The following is a 17,304-nucleotide window of genomic DNA, read 5'->3' as shown; positions in this document are numbered from 1 at the left end:
GATCATTCAGCTGTCTGGATCATGTGTTCACAGCATCTCTGGTTCCTCCAGCTGCTGGAGGCCTGTGGGCTGTGCCAGCGTGCCTGGCAGCTCTGGAGGGGCATTGCAGGAGTCCTGCTTCCTTCAGAGCAGAACATCTTCTTTCCTGGGCAAGGAAGGGTCTTCAGCAGCTGAATATTTCACACAGAGCCTCAACGTATGGCTCGTACATGTGTGAATGTCACAATTAGCAAAATCAGTGGGGAAATGAATGCAGGGGGCTTTGGATACTGCCTGACTGTGGAAGAATCCTGGGATTTGTCACCTAAAATACATAAAGGATTTTTTTGTTTTGGTAGATATCATACCTTGGTTACTTGATGTTATTTAATTATATCATCTTGGTGCGGATGGAGCGGTGGCCATCGGTCCAGGAATGGATTGTCATCTCCTACATTGTGACCTTGGCTCTGGAGAAAGTGAGAGAGGTAAAGTCTGGCCATACCCACACCTCCCAACCCTTACAACGGTAATGCATGGACTTGTGCTGAGGTAGTACATGGACTTGTGCTCAGGGCTGAGAAACCAAATACAAGAGAGAAGATTCCCATTTTCACAGTCCCAAACTGCCCTATCACTGCAGAGTTACAACCCTTCTCTAACTCCTTTCCATGCATTAAACCTTCTCTTACTGGGCAAAAGCTCAGGCAGAGGTACCCTGTGTTCAGTACTGAAAAGCAGTGCTGTCACTCTGCTCCTGTATTTCATGACAAGGGGCAGCAGTTCTGAACTGAAAGAAAGTGGGTTTCAATTGGACATAAAGAAGAAATTGTTTATAATGAGGGTGGGGAGGCTCTGGCACAGGTTTCCCTGAGAAGCTGAGGATGCCTCATCCCCAGAAGTGTCCAAGGCCAGGTTGGATGGGGATTGGAGCAACCTGGGCTAGTGGGAGGCATCCCTGCTGATGCCAGGCTGTTTGGACTAGATGCTCTTCATACATCCCTTCCAACACAAACCATTTCATGATTCTCTGAAAAGCAAATCTTGCCTGCCAGTAATTAAAATATTCTTGCTTGAAATAAATTTTTCTGACAGTGGAGAGTGTCTCAGACACCTGTTGCACATGACAAGTCTTCTGATCTTTTCTCATGAACATTACTTCAAAAATGTAAGTTGGAGATTTTCCTAATGATTTCTTTGTTAAATGTTTTTCTTATGTTGTTTGTTTGTTTGTTTGTTTTTTATTTCAGATTCTGATGTCAGAGCCTGGCAAGCTGAGCCAAAAAGTCAAAGTTTGGCTGCAGGAATACTGGAATATTACTGACCTGGTGGCTATTTCAGTATTTATTATAGGAGCAATTCTTCGCCTCCAGAACCAGCCTTACATGGGTTATGGGAGAGTGATTTACTGCGTAGATATCATTTTCTGGTACATTAGAGTACTGGATATCTTTGGTGTGAACAAATACCTGGGACCTTACGTCATGATGATTGGAAAGATGGTTAGTGCCTGAATTGCTATGAATTATGTATTTCAGAGCTTCATGGGCAACTAAATTCCTTTCTGCTTTAGAAGGAGGGTTTCCATCGAGTAGGACTCTGAATAAAGCCTGTGGAAAGTTGCCGTGTGCACACACACTCAAGATATAGTAAGTCTTGCAATAACAGATTGCAGATACACCAGGATCACCCACAAAACCATCAGCTGTGGGCAGGAGATGATGAAGAGATGATCTAATAGTTACTGTGCAACCCCAGAAGAGATCTGTGCTGAGAGCACAGCACAGTGCACTTGATGTGAAGGAGTATAGGGACAGCAAAGACTTGAGCATTTTAAGTGTAATAATAAAATAATAATTATTAAAAATAATATTAAAATAATATAATTATTATTCCTTTTAAAAACTGGGGTTTTCTGCGTTTTTATGTGTGCTTAATTCACGAGCAGTAGAAAGTCAGAGAACAGCGTGGGGAGGATTCTCTGCTGGTGTTCCCTCATTTCACGTGTGCTGGCACACAGCCCTGTGGTGCTGCTGGGGGGTGACCAGACCTCTCTGTGCTCCATCCACGCAGATGATTGACATGCTCTACTTCGTGGTCATCATGCTCGTGGTCCTGATGAGCTTCGGGGTGGCCCGGCAGGCCATCCTGCACCCCGACGAGGAGCCGTCCTGGAGGCTGGCGCGGAACATCTTCTACATGCCCTACTGGATGATCTACGGAGAGGTGTTCGCAGACCAGATAGACCGTAAGAGTAGAATTCATAGTAAGAGTCTGTTTCCTGTTTCTGAGGCAGATGATCAGATCCAAATTAAAGATTTGTTCTCTTAATTTGGAAGTAGTGTTTTCTCCTTATGATTACGTTGTTGTTGTTTTCTTGTGACCCACCTGGGGCAGAACAATTTTCTGTTCCCCACCTGCATGTCTTGCCTCTCAGTTTATATTCAAATTCAGTTAACACAGATTGTGATACAGTCTGGAGTATTCTCCTGTCCAAGAGTATAACAGTGTTAAGATTCCTGTTTACTTGCAGGGATCAACAAAGATCATTTTGAAATGTTCTTTTGAACCAAAGTTTTACCAATAGTTCCAACAGAAGAAGAGAAAAGTAAATACCTTGCACAGGAGGTTAAAATACACATATCCTTTCATCTCCAACTCACAGCACAGGCAATGAGCTCATACATTTTTACTCCCATTCTTGCATCTGTCTGCTTTCAGAAATATTTCCATTTCATGAATCACCAATGTTCTTCTTTTCTACACCTGTGGGAAAACAAAACTCTGCTTGATTAGCTTTGGGTGTGGAAATAGCCTTTCTTATAAAAAAAACCTGCATAGTTTAAAAAAATAGCTGTTGATGTTTCAAAGGAGATGGAAACTGTCCTGTTACTGCTAATTGTGAGTTAACATTGCAGATTTGTCCGACAGTCAGTGTGCAGCTGGCCTCCTCTAGTGTGTGTCCTGTAGTCTGCACTTTACCTGAAACAGTTCAGGCTGCTGTTTCAGCTCTGTGTAGGTGTTCTTTCAGTCATTTGCATATACTGACAGGTAGGAAAGTGGAAGGCTGATGAACCTGGAGGTCTGTGTTCAAAAACCATAAAGATCCATCATCCAGGGAAGCTTTTACACCAAATGTCACTACAATGTACTTTAATTGCTTAGAAAGGAATAAAATGTCATTGCTCTGTTTCTGAACAGTGTACCCTGTTGCAAAAATCATATCCTCTTTGTTTTCCTAATGAATGCTTGTCTCATTAATGGAACTTATGATACAGTAAATTCCTTGATGAAATGAAAGGTCAGGGCAATCATTTACTGTCTGATAGTGCAGTTTTGGTGCACATGAGAGGTCCTGAGCTTATCCAGGCTCAGAAATGGGTCAGAGAAGCCTGGCTGAGTTTCTTTCAATAGTGTGAGTTTTCTTACAATCAGCATTTAGGAATTGGCAAGCAAGTATCCATACTGGTCAAAATGGGCTTTAATGATACTGATGTTATTACAGTGTACAGCGTCTTGACTATTGATGGAAACATAGCTGTTCAAAAGAAACATCTGACAGACTGAAAGACAGGGTGGTTCTTTAAAAAAAAGGAAGAGAAAAGAGGGAGGATATGTTTCCATAATAGCTAAAAGAATGATTTTTGTGTGATAGTTTCGAGTTGTTTCGTGTTCGTGGTGACACCAGTTTTGTTTACTTGCCTGAAATATCTTGTATATTTAAATGATCATCTGCCAGGAGCATTTTGTGATATTTTATTACTGTCATTAATTTGCTGCCATATGTAACATTTGGGGAAAACAGCATGAAAAGGAAACTGCAGAATGCAATGCATTTTTAACAAAGACATTGTTTTTAGGCATATATCTCTACTGCTCTGACATTTGAGTTGCTTATCTTTTCTTGGCAGCAGAACTGTATTTTCAGTTGGGTTTTTTTGGGGTTGTTTCTTTATTATTCCCTCTCTTTCTCTGCCTGCCTCCTTTCCTCTTTGGTTGCTGGGAATGCTCTTCAGTCTATGCCATGGAAATCAATCGTAAGTGTCTGTGGGGAGCTGATCCTCTCATTTAGCTCAATATGTTCATTAATCTTTTTCTTGACTAGTTTCTCACATTTTAATTATAGAACTCATCCAATGCTCAGGTGTGAATCTTGTCTTATCTACTGTAACACTTTCATTTGAAAATAAGCAGAGGAAAAACATTTTATTTTAATACTGAATGCAGATCAGAGGTTTTAATTGAGTTTATGTGGTTGTAAGACTTGTTTCTAGTACACCAACAGTAAAATAATCAGGTTTTTTAAGTTATGATGCATAAGTGGCATTGTAGAACTAATTCCCTTTGATTATGTAGATACAGTGTTACTGGGGGTTTGTCAGTACTTTCACTGGTCCTTTTGAATAAAATTACAATTTTATACTTAACTTTTATACTATTCTTAGGAAATCCTGGAAAAATATAGGTCTGATGTTTGGGAAGCAAGTAAAATAAATATTATTAATTATAGTCTAAATATCTCTTTCAGTCCACAGGAAATAGGATTAGTCTGTTTTCAAATAAATTGAAGTATTTTTCAGGTGAGGTTGAAACACTGAGTTTTTTTGCAAAATGTTTAAAAACACTGTGTTTTCTGTTCACATAAACTAAATCTGTAATGACTTTTGTGTCAAACTTAGTATTTGCTAAGATTTCAGCTAAAGAACCTGTGGTTGATAAACACATTACTATGAGAAAAAGAAAGTCCATATGAATGTGAAGAGAAAGCCACATTGTACAGTAAAATTGGAGCTGCCTCTCTGTTCACTAATACAGGAAATTGTTTTTATAAGCTGCAGTTAGAAGCAGAATTTGAAGTAGAAATTACACATACTTGCTACTGGAAATAAACTGACAAAATCTGGCAAATTTTATGCATGTCTCATCATTAAATAAATGGAAATAGTGTTTTTAAATCTCAGGCAGTTTGTGAAAAATGTCTTTCCTGTTTTTTCTACAGCTCCCTGTGGGGACAATCTCTATGATGATGATGGTAAACGCCTCCCTCCGTGTATACCAGGGGCCTGGCTCACTCCTGCCATCATGGCCTGTTACCTCTTGGTGGCAAATATCCTGCTGGTAAACCTGCTGATTGCTGTCTTCAAGTATGTAAATGATCATGGATCTTTTTCTTATTGCTGTTTCTTATTTCTTAGAGAACCCATCAACTGATTTTGCAAGAGTTTGCACTGCAGAGTCTGCTCTGGGTATGACTGGCACACCCTGGCAGTGTGAACTCTGGGCAGCAGTGCAGGAAAGCTGCCTCTGAGTTTTCCAGCAGGTGCAGTAATGTACAGGAGAGAATCTGGCTACTTGAAGTTACCTGTAAATGGATAGTGCCAGGCCTCAGGATTGCTCTGGAAAGACGAGAAACAGGATCCATGAAACCTGCTCCATACAGGATAAAACCCATGGAGCTGCTGGCTCTGCCATGGAACAGCACAAAAATCTCAGCCTCCAAAGCAGGAGGCATTCCCACTGCCCCAGCTGGCTTTTCTTCATTCTTCCTGGTTTGTTTTTCATTTAGAAAAAGAAAATAGGGCCTTGCAGAATTCTTGTAAGACCCAAAAAAAGATTCTATATTGCCTGCACCAACAGGAAGGATGGCTACCCGTTGTCAAGGTCTGTGGCCAAGCAGCGTGCACTATCTATATTTATCTCTATATTTAGACTACTCTGGAGTAAAATTACATCAGTTTCTGCTGCTTGTTCTTCCTGCCTACCATTACACTGCATGGTTTTCCTCTCATGACCTAGGGATTAGAAAAGAAAAAAAAAAGGAATAATGACTTGCTGGTAATACTTTCTGAACACCCCACCTGAGCAAAGCAGGTGATCCATTTTTGCTGTTGGCACAGGTAGCTGGTGTCACAACACAAAAATAGCCCAGCTGTGCCCAGAAGGTGCAGCCCACAAAGCCTGTCTTTCATTGGATGTATGGAGCTTAAAAGGTCAGGAATTTCAAAGCCTGGAATGCCAGTGCTGAGCGGGGGAGAAGGGAAGGATCTTACAATGGGAGCTATTATTGGCTGAAGGACCAAGGAATCAGCACTTTGGGAAGTAGGTCATGCTGTTAACTCCTGCCATCCCAGCGGGGTGCAGGGGCTGGGATCCTGCTGGAAAGCAGTCACAGAATGAAGGCAGATTGTTATTTACCACTGGTAAATAACCTCATGTGTACCTAACCTAGAGAAAGCAAAAGCTCTGTGTACGCAGGAATTCTTTGGTTCCAGAGAGATGTTTTAACTGGGTTTATGAATGGAGATACTCTAAAGCACATGAAGTTAGAAAAGAAGTGGACAGAAAATATGAAAAAGGAAGTGCAAATATCATCTCCATCATACAAGTGGAGTGAGCTGTCTGAGCATACTTTAAAATAGCTTGAAAAGTTTTTTCTAAGACAGAATATCAAGTCTGTTTTCCCTTAGTTGGTATTTCATAACTGTGACTATTGTTATCTCTGGATTGAATACTATTACTTATATTCCTTCATATCCACTGAATTTCAAAATAAACCATCTTTACAATGCACCTTATTTTGCTGTAAAAATGAAGAGGCTTTCAAGAATAAATTCCTTCACAAGAATATGCACCATGTTTTCAAGTCAGAAGTTTGAGTGAACAAAGTTTAAATTTAGGACATTTTGTGAAACTTGAAAAGTCTTCTATGTAGGTCAAGCTGATTAACATATTAAAGGCAAACTATGTGAAGCTTCTGAGTTTAGCATACAAAATACTTTTCAGGGATTTAATACTTTGTGTAGCATCAAATCCTGGCGTATGGTAAAAGAAATAGTTCCTAACCAAGGCCCAGAATACCAATGATGTGATGCACAGATTGTGCAAGTCTCCTTTCACTGACACCTAAAGGGTTTCTGCAGCAGGAGCAAATGATCCCAGAGGGCTGTTCTGGTGCACAAGGGCTGCAGAGCACCTGCTGTTTGCTGCCCTCAGGAGAGTGAAATCAGGAGTTCAGGTTAATTGTCAGTTCAGTTCCACGAGGAGCTGAACCAAGCAGGCCCTGGGGCTCCATGTTGTCATTTAGCTGCTGCTTTTTTCAACAGAGTACTTGCTCGATGCTAAGTAAAATTAGGAAGCTGATAGCAACTGTACCCGTTTCCTTTCAGCAACACCTTCTTTGAGGTAAAGTCGATATCCAACCAAGTGTGGAAGTTCCAGCGCTACCAGCTGATCATGACGTTCCACGACAGGCCTGTCCTGCCCCCACCCATGATCATCTTCAGCCACATCTACATCATCATCAAGAGGATCTGCTGCCGCTGCAAGAAGGGGGATGGGGACCAGGATGAGCGGGACAGGGGACTGAGTACGTGAGAAATCTTCTCTAAACCGAGCTCTTTGCACCCTCTCAGCAGAAAGCACCAGCTTTCCCAGCACTGAACTCTTTGGTTCAGGTGTACAATCAAGTGGATTTGCAGGAGACAGTGGGGGCCAAGATTTGTATCAAGTTAACAGCTCTTGGGCTCGGGGGCATCTGAGAACATGCAATTTTATGATGCTAATGAAGACTTTCTTTAACATGCTGTCTTGAAACAGTGAGATGGTATCTACTGAATCCAGTGGGTTACCAAGTTCTAGCAAAGTCCATGTTGGGAAGGGCAAATAGGAAATTGAGAAGAAAGGATCACAGTTTCAAATGTCATCTATGGTGTCATCTCTGTGATTGTGAGCAACCAGTGACTAAGAGTATTCCCACTATCATTTGGAGATTTATCTGTCATTTCACAGGGAAACTGTGAGGAGACTTCTCCTAACCTACCCTGTAACTGTTAATTATTATTTCATTACATACCTCATGGAAATAATCACGTATTCACAATTATCCCTATATTTCTGCATGTCACAGGAAACATTTTTGCACAATAGGGGAAAAAAAAAAGGAAAAAGTTAAATGTAACTCTCCTTCCAAATGCAAAGAGACAAATCTACATAAAGGATAAAATGTTCCCAAGAGCTTATATGCCCCTTGGATTTTTCTTAGATGATTATAAATTTCTGAACATCGTATCCAAAGAATATCTGTGAACAATCTGTTAGTTTATCTGTTGCCTACAACTGGCATCCTTCTAAGAACCATATTTCAGTGAAGGAACACTTGAACTGGCAGAGCCTGCCTTTGTCTTGCAAAGGCTGCTCAGTTTGTTCAAGGCACGGCCCTTGCTGGTAAGAAGTGCCGAAGTCACTGAGAACACACAATCCCCCGTGGATGGTCAGAATGATTCCACTGCCTCCACAGCTGGGCCTGCCTCTGCCTACCTGCTCATTCCCTAGTTAAAACATCAGCTGTTCATTCAGTGCAGGAGTACAATCTGCAATATGCCCGTGTCCAAAATAAACCGCCAAGCTGAATTTAAATTGACTGGCAGAAGTTCAGAAAAACTCCTCTTTTGTTCTTCTCTTTTGCACAGAATTATTTCTGAATGACGAAGAGCTAAAAAAACTGTACGAGTTTGAAGAGGAGTGTGTAGAAGAATACTTCCAGGAAAAAGAGGATGAGCAGCAATCATCCAACGATGAACGCATCAGAGTCACTTCTGAAAGGTACTGTTACAAGGAAAAAACCCACACCATTTTTCTGGAACAGTATTTGCTTTTTTGTATCTCTTTGTAACCACAGTTGAGTTAAAAAACAAAGATTTAGATCTTGAAGAAAACCACCCGAACTCAGAAGGTGATCTGAGTCCCAAGTAAGTATTCTGAGCAGGTGCATCTGTCACAAGAGCGAGCTTTGTGTTGTTCCTGCTGGTGTGTCACAAAGTCTGCTGGTTTGGGGAGCTTTGTTATAAGAATGAATTTTTTACCTCTCACCCGTCTGAGGATCACAGTTAGAATTTCTATTTGAGTTTCCAGCAGTTCATCCAACCATGAGAAACATGTTGGAAATTAGTGACAAAAGCACTGAAGGTTCTTCCCTTGGACCTGTGGTTTACACTGAGGTCTGGCACCCACAACTGCTGAATTTTTAATTTCTGCCACAGATTCTCTTGGAAGCTTTGAACAAGGCATTCAGCATGAACTTCCCCTTTTAAAAGGCAGGGAATATTCTCATGTAAATCATGAGGCTGTTCTGAGGCCTAGGTAAGGTTTGCATGTTGCTGTGTGAGCACACAGTGATAATGGCAGCAGGGCTTTGTTACCAGGTCACTTGGCAGGGCTGTTCCCAAAGGCTCTGCCAGTTCTGGTAGGACATGTAAGTAACTCAAGAGATGGGGGTTTTGTCACTTCCTTGAAATGATGAAAAATTCTCCCTGTAATAAAAATTATACACGGTTTAAACCCTCTTTCACCTCAATGTACTACATGGTATTCTGATGATGAAGTACTCCATATATGTATTTCTCTATATATCTGTATACATCTATATCAATATTTATATATATCTTCCTTTTAACATTTCTTTTAAAATAACTCTGTGAGCCATATAATTCTTTAACAGCTAAGTATCTTTCTCTTGACGGAGGCCCTGAGCATCTTGCGTTATTAAATGTGAAATTTGAGACTAGAGAAGGAAATTAAATCTGCTCCATGTATTTGGGTAGTTTCTCTCGCACTCTTTATCCATGGCAATTTGTCAAAATCCTGGGTATTGTGGCAGAGAATAAAGCAGGGCTGGTAAGCCTCACTGATTCACTATGGTCTATGGCCACAAAGCAGATTTGCTTATTTCTCATGGCTTCTTGCTCCAGATGCTTCATCATCTTTTGTGTGTGAGAGCAAAAGGATGTGATTTAATTTCCACAGTTGATTTACTAGATCCCTAAGTCACATTCTAATGAATTACTTTTATATGCATTTTCTTAGTACCATCACATCCATTATGATATAAATGATAAGAGAAAATGGGAAAAAGTATTATTGTAACTGAGCTGGATGATAGTTCCACTGCCTTCAGCTGACACAGAATAGAAAGGTATTTCAAGAGCTAAAGCAATCCCATCAACACCAGCATATGTTCTCTCCCATACAGCTACAAAACCTGTTTTACAACATGCTTTGATGCTATTTTAAGTCACCCTGGGAGCATGCCATTAGAAAGTACTTTTCATGTAATTAATTGATGGTTCCCAGTGAAAGGACAGCTGAGTGTGCGGTGGGTGGCACACACTGAAGTGTTAATGGTAGACTGTCCCGAAGGGCTACAACTCTTGGACTCTCCTGGCAGGGCAAAGTTCAAATAGCCCTCTAATGCAGTGTATGGAAAGCACAGATAACAAGAAAATGCACGTTTTGATGCTACACAGAGGCGAAGAGAATGAGGCACGGTAGGTACCACAAACCTGGGCCTTAGGGAGGAATGGGGAGCTGGGGGCCTTTAATGTCACTGCACCACTCTGCAGCTCTGGTCTATGCTCTTTTGTACCCAACAGAGTTGAAAACATGGCCATGAGGCTCGAGGAAGTGAACGAGAGAGAGCATTTTATGAAAGCTTCTCTGCAAACAGTGGACCTTCGTCTGTCCCAGCTGGAAGAGCTGTCTGGTCGGATGGTGAATGCCCTGGAGAAGCTGGCAGGCATCGACAAGTCGGAGCTGACGTACACGCGCTCGCGGGCCTCGTCCGAGTGCGACGCTGCTTATCTGCTGAGGCAGAGCAGCGTCAACAGCTCCGACGGCTACAGCCTGTACAGGTACCAGGGCGGCGGGGACGAGCTAACCTTGGATGACAGCACTCCCATGTCACCAGCCATGGCGATGCGGAGAAAAGCCCACTCCATTGGCACCAAAGAGGATGGAGCAGACCCAAGAATGCTGGCTCCAGAACACCACAGCAGTCCCCATCACAGCCCCAGTGCTAATGCAGTCACCACAGCAGAGCACAGTAAATCTACATTAGATATTGCACAGAATGATTCCAGACCCCATTCTCGGTCAGGTGGCTCGGGGGATGAAAAGCAGGCGATTTTCAGTAGCAATGGCATGATTCCTCAAAGTATAAACCAGATGGATGCTGTTCCAAACAGTCAGTCAGCAGCAGGACCAGATTTTCAGAACACTCAGTTAAAAGTAGAGCGTACCAAGTTAGAAGCCACCATCTCTTATCCCTTGGAAAAATCTAAAGCAGTGCGCTACTTCCCTCCTGAAACTTTCAGTGCTTGTCAAACCACTATGATGAAGTCCAGGAGCTTTATATTTGCACAAGGTGGGACGCTGGTTGGAGGAGTTAACAACTGGACCACAGAGTACAGCACCATTATGGACCAGGTGTGCCCTTCCACCATTGAGCAGTGGGCCACAGAGTGGAAATACGAAGTCGAGCAGCAGCTTTCTCAAGAACGGCCTCCAGAGTACCCTGGGCTTATCTCTGAGGCAGAGAGGCAAGCAGAGGAGAAACAGCTACAGACGGACACAGATGATGACAGTAATGCTGGTGAAGCAGGTATGAGTGCCTCTTACACCCCTATGCCTGCCCCTGTCAAGGCTGAGAAAGAGAATTTACTGTCAGTAAAGCCAGAAAGGACTCCTGGGCTCCCACCAGTACGCTCCAAGAGTTTGCACAGCCATTCTCGGAAAGCCAAGTCTGTAAAGGACAAATTAAAAAGACCAGGACATGCCAGCAGTGTGACTAATCTGGTTGGACCCTTTGGCAGTGCAAGAGAAGAACAGAAATCTAGGCAAGAAAATGCATCCACAGAAACTGAATGTTAAAGTGGCTTTTACTGACAGTCCAGAAAGCAGCATGGCTAATTGAACAAATTACGGATTTTAAAATTAATTTATAAGGAAGAATTTTGGATATTTTTGTTTCTTTTCTTTTAAACTTAATAGATATATATGTTCTGTTCTTAAATAAATGCTTGCAGGGTTGGGTGAAAGGGAGAGGTTCTGTCAGGGGCAGATAAAAGGTAGGTACAGTTCACAGATGCCAACAATACAGATCTTTCTTTATTCCATTTCAGCCTCCCTCATAAGCTCATTTACTGACAAGCTCTTTATGAAAGCTCTTACAGGAAGCATAATATTGTAATAATTTAAAAATGGTTTTTTCTTCTTTTTTATTGGAAGACTTCTTAAACTGAACAAATTTTTAACCAGCCCGCTTATGCAGCTGGTTTCTTTGTGGCCATGGGGTTTCTTTCAGATCAAAACAAAATTGTTGAAGGCAAGGAAAAATTATGCAGTCCCCTCTTTCCCTTCTATTTTCATGCATGCTGCTTAGCTTCCCCTTCAGAATGGCACAACATAGCAGTTTTTATCCACTCAAATGGGTCAGAGTGGTCAAATCTAGTTGTGTTTGGAGAAATCTGACCTGGAAAGCTCCATGTAGACATATTCTTAACCTGTCCTTGAATTTAATGGCATAATCTTGCTTTCAGGACCGCATCTGTCCCCACTCCAGAGCATGCTGACAGCCTTAAACTGTTGAAAAACAGTGGTCATTGTTCCAGAATGGTTAGGGAGATTCTAAGGATGTGAAGTGCATGGAGATTTTAGTAACATGAATCCAAGATCTGCATTAGTGTTCTGTGTAAATGAGGATTGCAATAGAAGTCCAGGTAGAATAAGAATCTGGCTTTTCTTAAATGCCTGCAAGGAAAAACAAATCAAAACAAAACAGGACAGGTCTTCTGATCAGGTGAGATCAAAATGTAGCCAATCTGTTCTTGAAGCAAATCTGCAACGACAAATTCAGCTTTCATTTTGCATCTCATTATGACAACGCATGAGGAACAAGGAACAGTTTCCAGGAGTCAGTCTAAACTAAAGATAAATTTTCCAGATGAGAACAGAAGTTCTATACATTTCCTTGAGTAAATTTCAAAAGCAAATGTCAATGGGGAAAAGAAGTCTTTTCTATCCATTGATGACTAAGACTGGGAATCCACATCTCTTTATACAGATTTACCCTGCCCACTTGTCTCAGCAGTGGCATTCTAAGTACTTGGTTTTCATAGGTTACTTCATAATAGCATGATGTTATTTGTCTCATTCCTCCCTGTTAACTTTCAGGAATTCGGATTTCTCCAATATTCAGCCCCTCTCTTTGCAGGGGATGCTTGTCATTGAACAGACAAGAAAGAAAATGAGGTAAAGGCATGTTACTTGTTCACAGAATATTGGTCAAAGCTTTATGCTTCACTCATTAACCATCAGACTTATTCAAGTACTATTTTAGTAGACAGAATTTATCTTTTCTCTCACCACCAGCCCCACAGTATGCAGGTCAGGGTCCTCCTTGCTAATGCTGCTTACAGCATTTTGAAATGCAGGGATTGATGGAAGGCTCTATAAATACACTGATGGCATCTGATCTTTATCGTGTGTGTTATATCTTCGTGCTCCATCCATACTTACACCTTGAAGTACTGTTACCAGACTGAACAACCATGGGACGTACACGGACATTTCTGAAAGTTCAGTCATCATTTAGGATGGATTTTTGCCAGCTTGGTCTTATCAGCAGGTTTACTGCTTTCACTGCTGTGGAAACAGTGTTGACATTTCTCTTTTCATGTGGGCTTCTCTTTTCTTCAGCTTTAGGGAACTTGGCACTTTGTAAAAACAGTGACGTTCGAAGTTGTTTCTCTTCCATGTTTACCTCTGTGTTACCATTCTGAGCACCTGCACAGCACTGTGGATACACTGTGTAAAAATAGCCTCCAGTTTGTCGATGCCTTTTATTGTTTGCCTGCACATCCACGGGAGGGGGGTCATTAGCAAACACAAAGGGATGCAGCTAACCCAGCAGTGTGCACTGTGGAACGGGGTACAGTGTGCTGCATGCCTCTTGTTCCGCTGGCTTTATAAAATGTGTGTTCATCATGCTTCTGACCGCTTCATTTGTTTAGCATTTACGTTGGAAATTTGTCTGATAGAACGTAGATTTCAAACAGAACCATTTTACCTTTGTATTTATTTACTTCCTTTGTGTAAAAATATTTATAAAGAAACACATGAAAAATATGGTAAGTTAATTCAGTATAACAATTTTTTCACTGTAATATCCAAACACTTCACATATCTGTTTGTTCTTATGCAGCACATGGGCCAAACATTTGCTAAGAAAAGTTTCTTCTTGAACATTTGCCAGTAATTTTCCATAAAGTTCTTTATACGGGGATGATTTTAAAGAGTTGGGATATTTGCTGTGCTCTTGCATAGCATGAAGTGAATGACAACCTCTCTGCCACTAAATGTGAAGTCACCACACTGGCTTTGCAGAGCCATTTCAGCCATTTTTATAAGATTCAAATATGGCTTTGTATGTGCACAGAAGACCAGCAGTAGGTTTGGAGCTCGCTAAACAGAATAATGAGCAGCACATTTGCATGTCTGCCTGCTCTCCTGAATACTGGCTGAAAGGGGGCAGGCAGGGAATTTGCATTTCTGAAGAGCCATGTTTAATACTGCTTTTCAGGAGGGTGTCCCCCCTGCACTGCTGAGTACTGGTGACTTCACAGCAGTGTCACTGTGAATTGCACTGCCATGACTTATTGTGTGCTTGACCTGTCCTGAGCCAGGTCGAGCCTGAAGAGTCCGTGCTCTGAGGCTGTGTCTGTGAGATATTACACTGAGGCAATTTGAGGTGTTCTGTGCAGAGATATTACACTGAGGCAATTTAATGTGTTCTGTGCAGAGATATTACACTGAGGCAATTTGAATGTGTTCTGTGCAGAGATATTACACTGAGGCAATTTAAATGTGTTCTGTGCAGAGATATTACACTGAGGCAATTTAATGTGTTCTGTGCAGAGATATTACACTGAGGCAATTTAGTGTGTTCTGTGCAGAGATATTACACTGAGGCAATTTAATGTGTCCTGTGCAGAAATATTACACTGAGGCAATTTGAATTTGTTCACCTTGCAGTACAGACATTTACCTTTCCCCCAAGGCAAATATTTTAAACATGGTGATTAACTGTAATCTTCACAAAGGCAGGTTCATAACCCTGCCAGCTGATTCCATGAATTACCCCTTCCTACCTTGCATCATTCAGAGACCAGCTTAACTTTGCTCTTGCAATCCTCCTCTGTTGCAGAGTCATTCTCTCCATTTTAGACACTGGATTTTGATACCTGAGAACCAAGAAAGTCCATTTTCCATATTACTTACAAATTCATTAAAGTAGCCATTGAAACCTCCCAACCATGGTTTCTCCATGCTGCTTCTTTGGATGCTTTCCAAGGTTCTGGGCTTGACCATCATCTTCGGCAAAATATTTATCCGTCCCTCTAAATAAAAATAAAAACAATACAAGTGTCTGCAAGGCCTTGTCAGAAAACAGGAGCTTGAGGAGGATGTGTGACCAGGGATGTTAACAGCATTATTTCATTAGCTCTGCAGGATAATGGACTGTGCCCTGTTGGGGTGTTCTGGGCAGTGAAGCCACTGACACAAAGCCAGTTTGCTGCCAAGCCACTGATGGGGAGAAGGGGAGTTTTCAGAGCAACAGCAGCACCTGGACACGGTCCTGGGGTCCCCCATTTCACTCCTGCAGCACTGTCCTGTCCGGTGGGTCACTTCTGGTTAAACTACTATGACACTCAAAAGCTGTTATGAGCAAAAAGGAGACACACCTTGTTTGTAAAGTCGGGAATTTATTGTTAGTGTAGTGAATTTTAACACTAATAATATGAATTATTATTAGTCTAGATCTAATAGATCTTCTAATAAGAAGAGAGGAGAGACAAAAAGAGAGGAGAGAAAAGAATGCTACTATACTACTACAGGAAAAAATACTCACTGAGGTAAAGCTGATCTATGCACACCTCTAATTTCCACCCCTTTTTCTGATGGCTTTTTTTTCTGGCTCTAACAGTGAGTGGCTGCAGCGGGGATAGTGAGGGAATACTGTCAGCAGCCCAGGTCATTTCTAGGGTTAGCATGATGCTGATGTTGTTTGTTTCTGTTTCTTTTTGCTTGCTTAGGGGCAGTTTTATGTTTGCTACAAACTTTATATCTTGGATTTCATCACTGGCCTTCAAATCCTAAAATACACTCGAATTTCCTAGTCATTAGAAAAATTGCTTTCAGGGCTGAACAAACCCAGGGCCTGCTCGAGGCAGGCTGGGGCAGGTTCAGGCAGAGCAGCCCTGACAAGCCTGGTCCTGAGCCCTCCAGAGTCAGCAGAAAGCCCGTGGGCTGTTCCTGGCAGTGACAATTAACCTCTGTTTGCTGGGCTAGGAGGCTACATTAGCCCTAGAGGTGTTTTCCTCTCACTGCAACCATTGCAGATAAATATTTTACCACATGCAGCAGCTACCTAAGCTGAAAATGCAGCTTAACTGGGGGGTTTGGTCCCCCACTGCAATCCAGGATCAGACAGAAAGGCAAAAGTGATGTAAGAATCTGGATGATGGGGCCATTTAAAGGCCATTTCAACTGGCTCCAGGGACTGGGGGGTTGAGGTAGTCAAAAACCAGTACCCAGCAGTAATTTGGATTGGCTGACAAACCACAAGACTTGGGAGAAGTAACACAAAGACCGCAGATTTTCTTAAAACTGCAATTTTCTTTCACTTTTTCCAACTTTTAGCCTTATCTGCAGAAGCAAAATTTGGTATGGCAAAGTGGTGCTTTGCAGTTGATGTCCTTGTCTTTGCAATGGATGTAAGGTATGTCTTTGATAACAGACTTTAAATTATTCTTTGCAGTTGTTCAGCCAAAATATTGAAGTGCCTGTGTCCACCCTTGCATGGTGTTGACGTTAATGAAAAAGGGGGGGAGTAATTTCATGTGCCTGCTCCTCTGGTGTCTCTTCAACATGAAAACCCCTGTGAAACTGCAGTGCTTCATCCTGCAGTGGAGATGCAACCATCTCCCTTTTCTTGCCCTAACTAACTGCTGGGATCAGCAAGCTGCTACCTGAGCAGACCAGCAGCCTTCAGAAATGGCCATGGAAAAAGACTGGACTCTAGTTTGGAAGCACTAGGAATGCAATAGTCACTGTCACAATCCCTGTGTGGATGGTCCAAGCCAAGATAGAACATTGTACTGATAAATAGCACCAAATAACTCAGGGCAAGTAACCCTACAGAATGATTAACAGGAAAAGGACACTTATGTGACATAACAAAACTCCATATCATTCAATCTCCACACTGAAGGCCACCCCTACCTTGCAGATGTGCCTTGCAAAGGAGGCTTTTTTCCTGAGGTACCTCAAGAAACTAAAACCTCTGCATAATTTTTGGTTTGGGGGTTTTTGTATATCTTTGGGCAAGACTGTCAAAATTGCTGGTTTACATAAATAATGACATTTTAAATATTATTCTCCTGGATCTTCATCAAGGACACTGAAGAAAGACATTTTTTCCCAACTGCTTAA

At 41.8% G+C, this 17,304-nt stretch overlaps 1 protein-coding gene across 1 annotated transcript in view; it reads left to right on the top strand.

Moving 5' to 3' along the window:
- The window catches only part of TRPM1 (transient receptor potential cation channel subfamily M member 1), a 60,672-nt gene extending 48,950 nt beyond the window's left edge, over nt 1–11,722 (top strand). The window contains exons 20-26 of the mRNA XM_050309702.1: nt 339–467; nt 1,230–1,481; nt 2,053–2,227; nt 4,979–5,123; nt 7,146–7,345; nt 8,448–8,580; nt 10,407–11,722. Of these exons, the coding sequence (XP_050165659.1) occupies nt 339–467; nt 1,230–1,481; nt 2,053–2,227; nt 4,979–5,123; nt 7,146–7,345; nt 8,448–8,580; nt 10,407–11,682 (2,310 nt within the window). The 3' untranslated portion in view covers nt 11,683–11,722. The remainder of the gene's footprint in view (nt 1–338; nt 468–1,229; nt 1,482–2,052; nt 2,228–4,978; nt 5,124–7,145; nt 7,346–8,447; nt 8,581–10,406) is intronic.
- Nucleotides 11,723–17,304: the final 5,582 nt, after the last annotated feature.

The sequence above is a fragment of the Myiozetetes cayanensis genome, unplaced genomic scaffold, assembly GCF_022539395.1.
Source record: "Myiozetetes cayanensis isolate MyiCay16 unplaced genomic scaffold, myiCay2020 scf14, whole genome shotgun sequence".
NCBI lineage: Eukaryota > Metazoa > Chordata > Aves > Passeriformes > Tyrannidae > Myiozetetes > Myiozetetes cayanensis.
This window is presented reverse-complemented; position numbering and strand designations above follow the sequence as displayed.